The sequence below is a fragment of the Anabrus simplex genome, chromosome 4 (genome assembly GCF_040414725.1).
Source record: "Anabrus simplex isolate iqAnaSimp1 chromosome 4, ASM4041472v1, whole genome shotgun sequence".
NCBI classification, from domain to species: Eukaryota; Metazoa; Arthropoda; class Insecta; order Orthoptera; family Tettigoniidae; genus Anabrus; species Anabrus simplex.
Window position 1 is genome coordinate 329,527,443 of NC_090268.1, and position 18,135 is coordinate 329,545,577.

General features: G+C 38.0%; 1 protein-coding gene across 1 annotated transcript in view; it reads left to right on the plus strand.

The window, feature by feature from the left end:
- Positions 1-18,135, plus strand: part of LOC136872268 (phospholipid-transporting ATPase ABCA3) — a 341,741-nt gene that overhangs the window by 253,036 nt on the left and 70,570 nt on the right. Inside the window, exon 22 of the mRNA XM_067146089.2 lies at positions 13,002-13,250. Within this exon, the coding sequence (XP_067002190.2) occupies positions 13,002-13,250 (249 nt within the window). The remainder of the gene's footprint in view (positions 1-13,001; positions 13,251-18,135) is intronic.

The following is an 18,135-nucleotide window of genomic DNA, read 5'->3' on the forward strand; positions in this document are numbered from 1 at the left end:
ACTTAGTCTGTTATTATTTATTTATTTACGTAGTTTACGCCCACATTGGAGCACTTAAATCAAACCCAAATACATTTATGTTAACAAAGAATTAACTGAAGATTTAGCCTGCATCATCATCTTCCTTTCCCAAAACCTCTTCATTCTGGCTGACCTGGCTGCCCTTTCTTCATCAGATATGACATATTGTTTGTGTTTACAGTTTTTAATGACAATCTTATTTGTTTGTTCTTGAGAATCCTTTTTTCTTCTCTATTTTCAATTTGCTTCATTGTAATATTCAGCTCTTCTAAATCATTCTGAACTACTTTAAACCTTTTTACTTTTCCAAAAGTAATTAGTTGTTTTATTATCCTATTATCATTTAATCTAGAAGTCTGTTATTAATTTCAGTGTTGATTTCATTACTTCCATTAATAATACTACCCAGATATGTAAACGGTTCTACATTCTCTAACCGTTCTGTGTTCACTTGGCTTCTCTTTATCTCTTTTGCACAGTACATGACTACAGTCCAGTCTCCTTTGTACTTCCTTTTCTCCATTTCCCCAAATCACCACATCATCTGCAAATACCAAAGCATTCACTTCATCACTACTGATACTCTTGTATTACACGTTTTATGATTACATCCATCATATAATAAACAATAATGGCGACAGTGCACTTCCTTGCTTGGGACCTTTTTTTTTTTTTTTTTATATAAAATGTTTGTCACCACTCCCCACTTGCACACTGCTTTTACTCTCATGATACAACATTTTTATCTTGTTACTTAATGATTTTGGTGCATTCCTTTTCAGTAGGCATTCCCATACATGTTCTCTCTTAACTGTATCATAAGCTTTTTCCCACGAAGATTATTTCCTTGTTCCTTTCCAGATGTTTTTCCATTATCGTTCACACTGTTAATGATATCTCCCTTATTAATCCTATCGAAAAGGTGCGCATGAGAAAAACATTGTAGGAATTGGTTTCTACTAAGGCTGATTGATAGATTTCCATTAATATTGGTCATGCATATTTTGTGGGAGTTCAGAATCACTGTCCTGATCTTCCTATAAACCTCAGTCGTCTCAGGGATGTACAAATAATTTTGGCTCTAAAGCCTACCCAAGGACATGTGGATTCAAAATATGAAGTTTGATAGAAATATATCCTGTAATTTTCAAGTTATAAGAACTTAGGCAAACAGGCAAAGTTACCAAAGCTAAAAAATATGCAGTTGGGCAATATTACACCTGAAGTGGACAACTGTATATAAATATAGTACAGGTCGAACGGACAACTGTTCAAAAATTTAGCCTAAATGTTCACTGTATGGACACATGGTTACTATGATTTTATTTAGATATAAGGAATCTGCTCCAAGTGCAACATCTTTTGAGCTATGTCCGCATAGCATGTAAAACCGTTCGTCAATGATATCTCCCTCAGTAATCCTCCTATCAAACAGGTACACATGAGGAAAAAAAAGTTTTAGAAATAGATTTCCTTTAAGGTTGGTAGATTTTCATTCAGGTTGGCCTTGCGTATTTTGTGGAAGAGTAAAATCACTGTTTTGTTTCCCTATAAACCCCAGTCAGTTCCCAGAAGTTGAAATGGTATGGACATTAAAACCTACCTTTAAACAGGTATATGCTAAATATGAAGTTTGGTTGAAATATCTAGAGTAGTTTTCCAGTTATAAGAAATAGGCACATGCACCCACTCTTAAGTTAAGTCCGGTGGGACTTGTACCGAAAACGGTCCATTAATATCTCTCTTATTAATCCTTGTATCAATATGATGCACATGAGAAAAAAAGTTCACAAATTGAGTTCCATTAAGGCAGGTAGATTTCTATTATGTTTGGTTGTGTATATTTTGTGGGACTACAAAATCATGGTTATGGTTTTGTATAAATCCTCAGTCATTTCCAGGAATTTGAAATATTATGGACTTTAAAACCTACTTCTGGACGGTTGGATGCCAAATATGAAGTATGGTTAAAATATCTCCAGTAGTTTTCCAGTTGTAAGAAACGTATTTCTCAGAATCCCAGACGACCCTGAATGCAAGACGACCCCTCCCCCCCCCCCCCCCACCGTTGACTTCAGAAAAATTAAATTGCACCTAAAATGTGCTTTGTGAAATCATTTTATTTATAACAAATTTCATATTTAATTTGAGAAAAAATAAACACACAATTATCATGTAAGTCCTACCTACTTCCCTAGTCTTTTTCATTAGAGGTATCTGATACTGCCTTTGAAAGTTCAGGGAATTCCTATTTGCGAACCCATATTCGTATCGCATCTTGTATTATGACCATTCCAACCTTGCGCTTGTCGCGCACATACCTCATATTTCATGTTCGACTTCTTTAACGCATCCTTGTTGCAAGCCACTGAATGAATACCTTTCTGTACATTGCACAGTTGTAGACTGTTTTTGTCTTCATGCCAACGCTGCACAATTATTCTTTATTTCTACATGTTTAATAACCATTAACTTAAAATTGGCACCATAATATTGACGAGAACTCGTTGTGAATCTGCCGGCTATACCTGTTCCACGTGTTTCTACAACGATCCATCGCAAAAACTATTTCTGCTATCTATAAAACTGTTACTTGTATTAAGCGTCAGGTACAGTAGATGCATTATAACACTGCCACTGAACAACCGTGGCCTTTCTAAGAACTCTAAGGGTCACATCCTTGCTATTCCAATTCGAACGACATTTCCTGCGCAGCTGGGGCTTGAAAATACATTATGATGGATCTTGCAATCAGCTCAAGAGAGTAATGTTTCGATGCCATTCTGCAAATTTGAGAAGTGTATTTAATAGAGGCTAGTAGAATGCCATTCACTCTTCACTATTTCCCGAGAACCAGTGACATTACACAGAGGCACTGTACAACCGGCTGCTGATGCCACGGCTGGCAGTGTATAATAAAGTCGTGGACGTTGATGTTCAACAAGTTTTGTCCGTGTGTAGGGTGAAGGGAAGCAGCGTGGTTATCGTGCTAGCTGGCAGTGGTGTTCATTATCGTAAGGTTGCAAATGCAAGATGAACCTATATTTTTCACCTGAAATTCTGAGAAAAAAATGTTTGGATTCAGTATGCTTTTTAGGCATTAGCTTTTGAGCTAAGTCAGCAAGGACTTTAGACTGAAAAACAGTCCGTTAATTATATCTCCCTTATTAATCCTCCTATCAAAAAATTCACACGAGAAAGTTTTAGAAATTAATTTGTATTAAGGTTGGTTGAGTTCCAGTCAGGTTGTTCTTGTATATTTTGTGCAAGAATAAAATCGCCGTTTCGGTTCCCTACAAATCCCCCCAGTCCATTCTGCGAATTTGGAATTCTTTGGACCTTAAAAACAAACCTTTAGACAGGTGGATACTAAATGTGAAGTTTGCTTAAAAAAAAATTACGAGAAAGAACAGCTGCACGACATATAAGGTCGTTTCAAGAGAAACAACACAAGAGATTTCTATAGAAGGTTTAAAAACAAAATCAAAAATTTCTCCCGTGGTAATCTTTGTGAACAAGGGAAACTCATTATTGATGACAAGAAGAATTGCGAGTATCTGGCCAACTATTTCCAGAATCTTCTGAACTGTGAACCTCCTGAAGATGGATTGCTGTTTGGAGAGCCTCAATTCAAGTGGAAGGATTCATTACCACCAAATAAGGAAGAAATTAGGGACATCATTAAGCAACTAAAAAACAACAAAGCTCCTGGGAAGATACAATTACTGCAGAGTTATGAAGTGTTTTCAAAAAAAGACCGAACTTTGTAAATTGCGCGCAAACCGCAACATTGAGCGAGTTGTGACTGTGGCGGCGCCTAGCGGCAACTTCTGACAACAGACCGCTGCTTTCCGCATTCCATTGCCTGCATTATCAGTTGAGTTAGAGCCCCTGAAGTGATTGCGTGTGTCACATGTCCGTCGAATTCTATAATGAAACAGCTTGAGGAACAACGCGTGTGCGTGAAGTTCTGCTTCAAAGTTGGAAAAACGTTTGTGGAAACATTTGAAATGTTGAAGCTAGCATACGGGGAGGAATGCATGAGTCGTACACAATGCTACGAGTGGTTTAAACATTTCAAAGACGGTAGAATGTCTGTCACTGAAGACCCTAGGCCTGGGCGACCTTCCACATCAACAGACGACCGCCATGTCGAGAGGGTTCGTGAAGTGATTCGTGGAAATCGTCGTTTGACAGTCCGAGAGGTTGCTGATCAGGTGTGCATCAGCGTAGGATCATGTCATGCAATTTTAACCGAAAAACTTCAGATTGTCCCTCGTTTGCTGACTGACGATCAAAAAGAGAACCGAGTCAGCATCGGTCAGGAAATGCTTGCTAACGCAGATGCTGATGACAACTTCCTGAAGAACATCATCACTGGAGATGAGATGTGGGTGTACGGTTACGATGTCGAAACAAAAAGGCAATCATCACAGTGGGTGGGGAAAGGTTCTCCTCGACCGAAAAAAGCACGAATGAGTCGTTCAAACATCAAGGTGATGCTGATTGTGTTTTTTGATTGGAAAGACATTGTCCATCACGAGTTTGTACCCCGAGGCCAGACAGTGAACAAAAGAACTGTACCAGAATGTTTTAACGCATTTGAGAGATGCTGTGCGCAGGAAGAGGCCTGAACTGTGGGAAAACAAATCCTGGATGTTGCACCATGACAATGTGCCAGCACATGCCTCTCTCTCGGTCCGCAGTTATCTGGCAAAACACCAAATTCCTGTTGTGCCCCATCCGCCCTATTCTCCCGACTTGGCTCCAGCAGACTTTTTCTTATTCCCCAAATTGAAAACCACCTTGAAAGGACATCGTTTCCAAGACATTGAAGAGATCAAGGAGAATGCGACAAGGCAACTTCGCGCCATCAAAGAAAGTGCATTCCAGGAAGCATTCCAAAAGTGGAAGAAACGTTGGCAACACGCTGTTGATAGTGCAGGAGACTATTTTGAAGGGGACAGTCTGTGAAATGATGTAAGCTACATAATAAAGTTTTTCTAGCCACAGTTCGGTCTTTTTTTGAACACACCTCGTATTCAAATTTTCAGGTGAAAATGTAGTGGAAAAATTAGAATTATTTTCTTTTATTTGGGAAAAGGAAGAAATACCAAGTGATTTGAAGAATGCACTCATTCATCCTTTACACAAAGAAAGGGACCAAACTAATGTTAACAACTGCAGAGGTATCTCCCTTCTTCCTATAGCATACAAAATCCTATCCAAAGCATTGCAGCGGAGGCTTGAAACACATCTAGATAAACAAATAGGTGAATACCAGGTCGGGTTCAGGAAAGGGCGTTCATGTTCTGAGTAGATTTATATTCTAAAATCACTTATAAAAATAAGATCAATGAGAAATCAGAAGAGGACAATCATAACCTTTGTTGATTTCAAAAAGGCATATGATTCCATAGGTCGTGGAGTGCTCATGAACGTTCTGCAGAAGTTTGGAGTGGATGAGAAATCTCTTGCCATAATTTGACATCTTTTCTCAAGTCAAATTTATAGATGAACTGTCAAATCCGTTTGAGATAAAAATGGGTTTGAGGCAAGGAGACAGCCTTTCTCTACTACACTTTAATTGCATTTTAGAAAAAGTTATTAGAGATTGGAGGTTGAGAATGACTGAAAATGGAATGAAGAATGGGGTAAAGATAGGTTGTGGAAAAAATGCGATGTTGTTGGACTGCCTTGCCTTCTCGGACGTCGTCGTTCTTTTTACAGACAACCGTCAAACAGCCAAGAAACAAGTTGAAGAACTACAAAATGTTGCAGTCAAACCAGGGTTAAGAATCTCCTTCGAAAAAACAGCATTCATGGATTCTATAAAAAGAGGTGACACAGACAGACTTGGTACACTGTATGAGGATATCCAGCATGTGCAAAAATTTAAATACCTGGGAGAAATACTCACCCCCAATGGAGATGAAAAAAAGGGGATTAAAGGAGAGGGTGAGAAGGATGGAGTTGGCATTCAGACTATGTCATGACACCTACAAGTCCAAGTCCCTCTCAATTCAGGCCAAGTTAAAACATTACTGCACAGTGGTTAGAATAGAGTGCCTTTATGGAGCAGAAACCTAGATGAGGATGCCTGACCCAGTTCTTGAAAAAAGAGAAAGAAGATTCTTTCGAAAAATCTTAGGCCAAAGAAATTCGACGAGTGACCCAAACACATTTTGGTTAAGATCGAATTTGGAGCTCTACAAGACAGTAGAAGAATTACGACTGTGATGAGGAAAAGGAGACTGACGTTTTATGGGCATATCAAAAGAATGAACTCTGAGAGATTGGCCAAAAGGATGCTTCTGTAGGAAAAGTGGAAAAAACAACCGGGATGGCTTACACAGGTGCACAATGACTTGGCAGAAATATGTATCAAGGAGGAAGATATAAAAGAAAGGACATCATTAGGAAGAAGGTTGTAGGAATGAGGGATGCATCTGAAGAGCAACATGCGAAGCCACGGAACATCTCGGTGGAAGAGCGAGCAAGAAGAAGTCAAAGACTCAAGAATCTTTGGCGACAGTGTAAAGAGAAAGGTATCGGTCTGCGTGACAGAAGGAAGATTGTGTAAACGTGGCCCACAGGTGGCCGTATCGATAAATAATAATAATAATAATAATTTCCAGTAGTTTTGCAGTTATGAGAAATATGCTTTACACGCCCCCACTTTTTAGGGCAAGTCCACTGAGAGTGAAAAAACAGTCCGTTAAGGATATCTCCCTTGAATCCGTGTTTCCATTTGAGATCTATTTTGTTGCACATGATGATAATAATAATAATTTTGTGTGGCTATTTCTAGCCGGGTGCAGCCCTTGTGAGGCAGACCCTCCTATGAGTGTGGGCGGCATCTGCCATGTGTAGGTAACTGCGTGTTATTCTGGTGGAGGATAGTGTTGTATGTGGTGTGTGAGTTGCAGGAATGTTGGGGACAGCACAAACACCCAGCCCTCAAGCCATTGGAATTAGCCAATGAAGTTTAAAATCCCCGACCCAGCCGGGAATCGAACCCAGGACCCTCTGAACCGAAGGCCAGTACGCTGACCATTCAGCCAACGAGTCGGACGTGGCACATGATTATAAATGCAGACCCTCATTCGAGATTCACTGCTTTTAAATGGAACGTCGTGTCTGTGTTTGATGATTCTATCTTTCCTATAAGTGTGTCAAACTTTAAAATATGCATGTAAAAGTACAAAATTAATATAAAATTGAGAAATATAACTCTATCTCAATATAAGGGATCGAGATACGACATGAAGTTATAGGGCCAAAGTTGTAGATCTCTCCAAATTGAGTCATGAATGTACTGTTTGTTTTGTAATAAGACTTGCCATTTAGCCACCAATTACCCCCGAAACGAAGGTCTGCACCATTATTAAAATTGCCTCCATTTTTTAAATATTTTCTGGGGCCAAAAGTTACATACTTGAACGTCTTGGAATTATTCCTCAAAGAGAGTCCAGTTTTCAGGATTAGCAGTTGCATACATACAGAGAAATTAAAGAAGAAAGTAATACAGTTAAGAAAGTTGGCGTTAATTGAAGATAGGATAATAACTGAGCCCAACCGGATAGGACATGTGTAAATACCAAGTGAGTGTATTTGAAAAATGGAATGTCTCTCACTAAATTATGATATGAGTTATGGATTTAAGAAAGCGGGAAAACAGAGTTAGGTGCTGAGATTCTTAGGTAAGAAGGTGACTTATGGTGTTATTACTTAAGCCTAAAGAGGCAAGGCAGAGGTAAGAAATTAAAGCAGAAAACGGAAGTAGAAAAGAGATACAGTAAGAACTATAACAAATTCCATAAAACATCTTATGGTGTGAAATAATGGGCTACACTCGGGGTTCTGTTGAAATTTTAACAGCCATCCTTAGTGCTATTCAGAGACGATTGAACCTCCAACGGTATTGTGACATTCCCCCCCCCCCCCTTTTCATTATTCTAATCAGCCGAGATAACACGGAGAAAAAAAGTAAATGAAGAGATTGCGATAATGCAAGGCGATAAGTATTAGACACCAGAGTCTAAATACTAGAGAGGCAATGTGGTGGAAAAGTATTCAGGTCCGGTAAATCGTCGATCAGAGCAAACAAGAAACTGTTTGAAGGTTGGACTCTTTTTGTCGTATGTACCCAACCAAACCAACCTTACTACAGCAAAGGAAAGAAAGAGATAAGACTTAAACACACGTTTATTAAAAAGGTTCAAATAGAAGATAAATAAATTCATAACAATAAAGAAAAAATACAGATCATACATTCTTTTAGAGCGTACTTAGAAGTACTTGCGTGTGAAGATTGTCAACATAACTCCTAGTGACCTTCATAAGATAATACAATTTGTGTACAGTACTTCAGTACCAGAGATGGGCTAGGGCCCCCACTCGTTCTTTCATCAGGAGAAAAACTATTTTGCATAATATCCCGTTTACCTCAGAGATGATATATTTCCGATATTAATAACTTATTTTCAGAATAATATGTAATGCACTACAGAGAGGGTACAGACCCTGGAGAAAAAGGCTCCTCAATAATGACTTAGGGCTAAGAAGAAAATAAAATGGGCAAAAATACGTCACATAAGAACGAGTGTCAAATGAAAGGAAAAATTCAAGGATTTGCGCAGAAAAATAAAATGGCTATCTTTAAAAGAGCCCAAAAGAAAGGATAAGGTTACCGCTAGGTCGCACAATAGTAAGACATAAATGGGATGTAAGATGAGTCAGCAAAATAAAACCTTAATCCAGAGTAAAGTAAAAACTCGAGGTGAAATAAATCTTTCTCTTTCATTGTGTAACTAAATGTGATCTATTCCACTCAATTGCACGACAAACATACAAAATCGGGCATCTTACAGATCCAAAGTGCCATGTAGAAATGCACCAAAATGCAAAGTCACTCGATATGATAGTACTGAGGTAATACCATAGATAGGCCCTAATTACCATACTAGATATGTACTACACCATGACGTACATAACCACCACAACGTCTCAAGAAAACAGCTTTGATGATAAATGCCATGTAGGCATTTACAAAGCAGACTTAGAGACTTTAAGACGGCCCAAGCATAAGACATCGATGAAATCCCCGACAAGATGTCCAAAATACCAGACACATATAAACGGAGATGTCAATCACACCAGCAATATTGGAGTAGACCTTATCGTGCCACAACATTGAAGTGATACATACAAATAAGGTATGAAACACACACATTATGTGGCTAGACGTTGAAAATAGGCAAAACCCATGCAAAGGGCGATATAATATGGCAATACCTTCAAAACATAATGTTCGGCCGAACGGTAACTAAACTGCTACCGATAAAACGGGGTAAAAAGGCACAGAAATTAATCAAGATATAGTGGGCATAGTTACAAACTTACCAAGTAAAAATAAGAGGTATTAGATTCTGCGCTTATCTCCAACATAACATCATTTGAATCTATTATAAATATTATAATACAGTAAGAAGGCCGGCATTGTGGCGTCCATTTTGACTTTCTTTGAAGTTCAAAGAAAAAATATCATTAATAAACTTAAAATCAAGGAGCTAGAAAAGTCGAAGGGACGAGAGGGGACATTATTGCCATCTTGTGACAATATGTGGTGCTGGGGATTAAAGAGTTTGCCGATTTAATTGATAAGCAAGTGAATCCAGAGGACTTAATAGCCCAAGTTGAAAAATACCCAAGCAATCTGGAACAATGCAACAGATGAGTACAGTCGTAGAAATGCCAAACTAAATGCGTGGAACGAAATTATGGTGTGGTTCTTACCGATTTTGAGGACAAGGGTGTTGCTGACAAGAACATTTTAGGAATATTTAATTTTCCAGACAGCATCGAGACTTGAGGGCAGCGAATTCCAATTCTGAATTTTTTTAAAAATGGTGTTTCATTTAGAAATCAACAAAATCACATTATAAGCAGAACTAGCAAAAGCAGGTCCTCACTTGTTGACAACATCTTTTAAAATGGATCTGTACCTGATTTCTGGTGTTGACATCAGTGTCTAGTGAACTGCGTTGGGGACACCTTCCGCGCCACCAGTGTCCTAGTATAATAGAGGCCTTAGAATGCCGTGAACATGATGGATACTTGTAATGATTGTAGAGATGTGAACAAGAGTGATTTACTGTCATATATAATTGAACCACAAACCATACTACCTTGTGTGCATACCGTCCTAATCATGCTGCTCACCATTGTCCATTATGATTGCATAAACAAAACATGATTCATCAAAAAAACACAGCATTGTACAGTTCTCCTTACAGCTACACTGCTCATTTCACTGTTGCAGTCTTGTGTTTCTTTGTTAGTTGTAATATAGGAGTTTTGAAGAGTAAGACAAAACCAGAATACTAGTTATTGTGATAAATATTCTATTAACAATTTCAAACATCTCAAGTTGTTCAATGGTTCCACAATAATTTGCAAGGGTTTGTATGCTGGTTGCAGTAGAGTAGAGTAAGAGTTGACATTGTTGGTGGCAGGAATTTAGCTTCAGATATATTATGGTCGTCTGGCAAGAAGTCGCGTGGTTGCAGGGTAAAGGGTATGAGGGGTAAGCATGTCTGCCGTGCATGCGTTTATTTCAAGACTTAAGGCCTAACAATAAACATCGGTTACTCTTGAGAAATGAGGGGCTGTTCTGAAGCTTCAAAGTGATAGTGCAATATTGTGCTTTAGTTGGACATTTAGCCTACTATATAAGTACTGCATATAAACAAGTTAATAGTGAACATGCACCTGTTTCAGAGAGTTCACACTGTCTGTCGTGATGATTGTTTGTAGCTTGGAGTGTAATATCCGTTACTCGTGCCACACCAACAAGCTGCCGCAGATAGTAGGATGGTGCGGTGACGTGGCGAAAGTCATAGGAAGTGACTGCGCAGCATAAAGCTAAAGTAGAAAGATTACAGGACACGTGTTCAGGACATGAGACACTCTTCCATTTTAACTGTAAGCAAGTTATGAAAACGAGACTCATTAAAATGATGCCGAGCGCTAACATTTGCCTGTTGAGTTATAAAACTATGGTTCTATCAGTAGAAATTTATTTATACGTTGCTGTCAGTCACCCATGGAGAATGAAAAGAGAAAAGCGCTGTACGAGAAAGTAAAATTTATACAGAAGTGGACAGTAACCCACTTAAAAATAAATTGAAATAGCTGGACATTTAGGAAGTGTTCATACCTTACTTGTACAGTCATTAGTAAAGGAAACTTATTTTGATGAATTTTTAAAAATGGAGTGCAAAATCAACAGTGTTGCAAACCTGATATATTAAAAAAACTTAAGTACAAATTAACTTTTTTTTTTTTTTTTTTGCTAGGGGCTTTACGTCGCACCGACACAGATAGGTCTTATGGCGACGATGGGATAGGAAAGGACAAGGAGTTGGAAGGAAGCGGCCGTGGCCTTAATTAAGGTACAGCCCCAGCATTTGCCTGGTGTGAAAATGGGAAACCACGGAAAACCATTTTCAGGGCTGCCGATAGTGGGATTCGAACCTACTATCTCCCGGATGCAAGCTCACAGCCGCGCTCCTCTATGCGCATGGCCAACTCGCCCGGTAATTAACAATTTAATTTGAATCTTAATCATACCTGAAAACAGAGAAAATTGTTTTAATAATTGACATTTTTTTATGTTATCTATAATTGGAAAAGTATTGACTCTGTTGATGATAAACAAATCAAATCAAACATATCTAAACCTGATTTGTAAGGAATTCTTAGTCATGCATACAATTTGATGTTCACCTTGATATACATATAACTCAGGTTCAGCTGTACTTTGCTTCTTTATCTGATCATCCATTTACATATATTTCTCATATCTGAAGAGAATTTGTACTTTTTGTTTCTTTCTAAAAGTAAATACAGACAATCAGAAAATACACATAAATACAAATGAAGTAGAGACATTTGGTAACCTTAGACAGCCATGTAAGCCATACTGTCATAAAGAGTGATCAATGCTACAGTAATGAAAAACTACTACTAACCCCACCACTCACTGGCATCCTTACATATGGATTCTCTAGCATTTTGTCAGTGTCGGACGTCTAGGATGTTATATCCTGGTGATATTTCCTTCAAATTATTTTCTGTTTACTTGACACAACAGAAACTCTGAGCCTCACTAATTGTGCATTTTCCCAGAACAAAACATTACTCCCTCACTAGTCAACAATGCCAAAATCTTCAAATTTTGTTTTGAACTTTCCAGTTGAATGTCCCTGATTGAGATCATGGCTAGATACATAAATTTGAATACTCTTTGATACAAATTCCAGCAAATCTCATCTAGCTTTTAGATTTGGTTAGCCAAACGTATAGTACATGTAATTAAGAATAAAGCAACAACAAAAGTTTATCCAACTCGAAAGACCGACTAATATTTTTGTAGTGTTTCTTGACATGAGTATGTCTATAATTTCACTCCAGTACAAGGGTGCCATCCCAGGAAGTCAACTGAGATATTTTTAGATAAGTTCTGTTCCATCTGTAATTTCTAAACTACACATCATATTCCAAAGCTCAGTACATACAGCATGACCTAGAGTTGGATTGGGTGATGTCATCTACCGACATGCTGGAGTAGGGAAGACAGACCATGGCCTTAATTAAGGTACAGTGCCTGGTGTGAAAATGGAAAACCATCTTCAGGACTGCCAACAGTAGGGTTCGAACCCACTGTCTCCCGAATACTCGATGTTCGCAGCACTTAGTGACTGCAGCTATCGCTGTATCTTAATTAAGGCAATGGCTGCTTGCTTCCCACTCCTATCCCATCGTCGCCATAAGATCTATGTCGGTGCAACATAAAGGAAATTTCAAAATATTTCTTTCCCTCTGCGATCGTTATGTATGTTTTATGTTATTTTCCTTAACTTTTTCTGTGCTTTATTTGTAGTCAGGTGTTTGAATGTTTTTTTCCTTTGTTCTAGCTTGTATGGATAGTGAATGTGACAAACCATATAATTACATCGAAACTAGTGGGAGCAATGCAAAACTCTTTCATCTGCTTCTGTACATGTCATTGTCATCAATATTGTACTTCGCTATTATCTTCCTGCGTGATTTTGGAATAATAGAATGGTTACTGGAAAAACTGTCTAATATTAAAGCTAAGGAAGCAGAGCCTGTTCGAGATTTGGATTCTGATGTATACAGTGAGGAAACAAGAATACAAGAAGGTAAATGTTATTTGATAGTTCCCTAAAAGACCTTTTATTCTCTTTATGCTAATGTCTCCTTGTGGCTCAACTTGTACCTCCTACCAACCACTAGTTCTCTTGTGTATCTGATCTTGCATTCGAACATAAATGTAGCGTTCTATTTCCTGAATACACTCTTAGAGTTATGTTCGTCAACACTTTTGGTTCTGTTACCTGTAGTAATGTAATGAGAGCTCAAGAATTGAACTTCAAGAGAATCTGTAGCTCGAGTTATATTTATTTTGACTTTATCAAATAACTATGAAATTAATTAATTAATAATAATATAATAATAATAATAATAATCATCATATAGCCTCTATTTTGTGCAGACATTATTTTAATATGTCATCTAGGCTGCCCATGCATCAATTTTGATATTCCATTTTACTCTTAACAGGTGGAGAATAAACCAGATCTTTTTTGGGTGATTTTTTGCTGAGGTTTTAATTAATTGTTGGGTAAACACTAGATATGTCTCCAGAATTTTTTACATGCTGACATCATATGACATGAAGTTTTGAATGGATTTTCTTCTGCCTTTCAGAAATCTAATCTATCTGTACTGAGTTTGAACCCACGATCTTGGGATCCGGAGGCAGATACTCTACCACTGATCTGTAGAGGGAGTTACAAAATTAAATTAATGATAATAAAAGTTAATTAATATAAAACAAATCAAATACATAAACATTTGATTCGGTTATATCATGGTAATGTACTGTTTTAGTTTTTCGTTTAAACTCTTTGGGTTGCAGCCTGCCAATATGTCAGCTGTCGGCTTGATCAAAATAACAGTTATGGCCTGTTGATTGTAGACTCTGTGGTCAAATGTATTATACAAATGATTCTTACGCCAAAGAAGCTATAAAGATGTTTGTGTGCTGTTCTGATGAATTTATATTAAAAAACAAGCTCATACAGGTGTAATAAAGTGAAAGTGAATATTTGAAAAACAGATGTAGAAAAACAATTTTGCCAGCTGTGAAGATTGTCAGAAAGAAACCAAAGTTAACGATCGTAGCATTGATAGGCCGATACACTACACAACATAATTATATACTTACAAGTAATGAAAATAATTTTATTTTCCGTATTCAAAGAATCTCAATAATAATATAAGAAAATTTGTTGGACTCCAACCTATTCAATAAATTTTCTTATATTATTATAATTCTATACCCCAACATGAGGCAGTGGGGGTACATAGCAGAATTACCGCTTAGCAGGACAAACACAGATGTGGAGGAAGATAATGATCCCTTTTGCCGGGAAACATAAGAAAAGAATGCCTCATCTGTAACAGGTGAAGGCACATTATATACAACTGTTAGATGAATGAAAGGAACAAACAAGTGCAAATCATGTCATATGTCTCTTCTCTTTCCCTGTGTTAATTTGGCTTTGTTGTTTTACTGCATGTACTATACCAAGAATGATGTGAATGCTTTGGTATTTGCAGATGATGTGGTGATTTTTGGAAAGGGAGAAAACTACAAAGGAGACTGGACATTAGGAATGAAAGTTTGAAGGAGTTTGGAACGGTAATTAGTATAAAGAAAACTGAAGTCATGCACTGTGGAAAAGAGAAAAAGAGAAGCCAAATGAACTTAGACGGAGAACGGTTAGAGAATGTAGAACAGTCAACATATCTAGGTACCATTATTAATGGAAGTAATGAAATTAACCCTGAAATTAATAACAGACTAAGTAAAGGTACAACATTTTATCGCCAAGTCAGAAAGCTTTTATGGGATGACAAAGTACCCAAGAGAAGGAAATTAACATTATATAAACTGTATTTTATACCAGTTGTAACATACGGACTAGAAACGCTGGTAACTAATAGGAGACAAGATAGTAAGATCCAAGTATCAGAAATTGAATTTTTAAGAACATCGGTTAAAAAGACAAAGGATAGAATTAAAAAATTTAAAATCAGATAAGAGCTAAATATAGAACCGTTAGTACAGAAGATACAGAAAGCAAGACTGAGATGGTTCAGACGTGTAAAAAGAATGGGAAAGCAACGAGTAGCAAGAAGGGAACTGGAAAGAGACCAGTTGGAAGACCGAGAAGAAGGTGGATGGATCAGATTTGGAAGGACATTAAAGAAGCTGGATTGGATGTGGTGGAAGTAATGGAGCAAGAAAAGTTGAAAGGACAGAAAGGAGTGGAGGAGGCTCGTTAACCACACCCAGACGACTAGAGTAGGACATTGATGATGATGATGATGATGATGATGATGATGATTATACCAAGACTAGAGATCTGTCAAGATGGCTCCTCGGTGAGTGTGGGAGCCCGCCCTCCTAATGGAGCTGGGAAGCACAAATGAGCTCATTGGGGGCCGGGAAGAAATGAATTGTAGAAGAACTGGAATTGAGGAGAGGGCAAATTTACTAACTGTATCAATCACTACTGATGTGCATTTGGAGCAGTTGCCCAGGTGGCAGATTCCCTATCTGTTTTTTTCCTGGCCTTTTCTTAAATGATTGCAAAGAAATTGGAAATTTATTGAACATCTCCCTTGGTAAGTTATTCCAATCCCTAACTCCCCTTCCCATAAATTAATATTTGTCTTCTTGAATTCCAACTTTATCTACATATTGTGATCTTTGATACTTTTAAAGACACCACTCAAACTTATTCATCTACTAATGTCATTCCATGCCATATCTCCACTGATAGCTTGGAACATACCACTTACGATATAGATGTTGATTCCCATAAGGAATCTGAAATATTTGTCATGAATTAGTAAATTTATAATACCAATTTAAATGGTAAATTTTCCAGCTAACTCATTCCTGGTTCCCAGCGTTTTGGCCCCATGTGCTAGGTTGGGCTCATCATTTTGTACCTAGCACACCTTAATGGACCATTAAATTGGTACATACCACTTAGTCGAGCAGCTAATCTCCTTTCTCCCAAGTCTTCCCAGCCCAAACTTTGCAACATTTTTGTAACGCTACTCTTTTGTCGGAAATCCCCCTGAACAAATCAGCTGCTTTTCTTTTGATTTTTTCCAGTTCTTGAATCAAGTAATCCTGGTGAAGGTCCCATACACTGCAACCATACTCTAGTTGGAGTCTTACCAGATACTTCTATGCCCTCCCCTTTACATCGTTACTACAACTCCTAAATACCCTCAAAACCATGTGCAGAGATTTGTGCCCTTTATTTACAATCCCATTTATGCGATTACTCCAATGAAGATCTTTCCGTATGTTAACACCCAGGTACTTGCAATGATCCCCATAAGGAACTTTCGCCCCATTAACGCAGTAATTAAAACTGAGAGGATTTTTCCTATTTGTGAAACTCACAACCTGACTTTTAACCCCGTTCATCATCATACCATTGCCTACAGTCCAACTTACAACATTATTGATGTCATTTTGCAGTTGCTCACAATCTTTTGACTTATTTATTACTCTATACAGAATTATATGAAGGTGACGGTGTATGAAGATGCGAAGATTATCCTAGTCCTTTTTTTGTTTTGTTTTTATATTTCTCAGTCTTCCCACACGACCTGTCATTTTGTTTGTCCTATATTGTGCTCCTTTCACTGTTCCTGTCTTTCTGTATATACCTTGAAATTCTAGAGTGTGGTGAAAGATATCTCTTGGTTGGTAAATGTTTACTGATAATATTGTTTAGTTTTATGTCCCAGTGACTAATTTCACAGTTTTCGGAAGTGTCCAAGTGCCTGGATTTAGTTTTATTCCATTAATCATTGTTTTCTGTGATGGTAAACCTACCAACACGAGGCTAGCAGCTTTGAAAACCAGTGGACTGAGTGGGGGTCTAGCCCGGCACTTGGGCTCGGGTAGTCAGCGCTTGTGCAGAGTAGGAATATTATTACTGCTGATCCTATGTAACGACGACAGACTGCAGTGCATAGTTTGCATCTAGTTGTTTGTAGTTTTAACACTGGTGTCCATGCCTGTACATTCTATCGGCATCCATTCTTTCAAAATCAAGCAAGCTCGTAATTTTTATGGGCTCAAGCATTAATTTAAGACCCCTGCTTGCAGTTTTTACAGGCTTGATCATAGCTACATATTCATGGTACTATGTAGTAACTAGTTCTGTCACTAGATGACACTTGAAAGCAATTTTCATTATTTTTTCATGACTCAAGAGAAGCGGAAGAAGGTAATATATCATCTATGATTGTAGTGGTAAAAATGAAGAAAGGGTAAGAGAAGACAAAAATATTCAAAATAGTTAATCCAGTAAGGAATATAGATAACTCTGATAGTGAAATTGATGAATTGGGAGATACTAGTGGTATAACCAATGTCTGTATTTTTTGGGCTTGTAGGCCACGGTCCAGGAGCATTTGATAATCCCAACGTTTCACTGAGAACTGCTTTTGGCGTCTTCAACTGCTGTGAAGCTGTCGGTGCCAAGCCCAACAACTTGGGCTCCGGTGGCCAATGCCTTACTATCTGAGCCACTCAGCCTGGCGTGTTTGTGCAGAGTAGGAGAATCATTACTGCTGATACTAAATAAGGAACACAGACTGCAGTGCTTAAATTGCCTCCATGTGCATGTAGTTTTAACACTCTGATGACCCTGTCTATACATTTTATGTGTATCCATTCATTCTGCGGTTGGCCAAGTACGTATTGGCACGCAAGCTGTTTCTGGGGTGTGATTCCAGCCGCAGAATGAATACCAGTCATGTTAAAGACAGTGAAAATCTGGAAAATGCCAAACGCACTTTTCGGTAAAATGTCTGGACTGTTGAATGCTCCTGGACCACAGCCTACAAACCCAAAAAATACTAACATTGGTTATAATGCTGGCTGTGAAAGCCTCAACTAGTATGTTTGGAGGTATACAGGGTTAT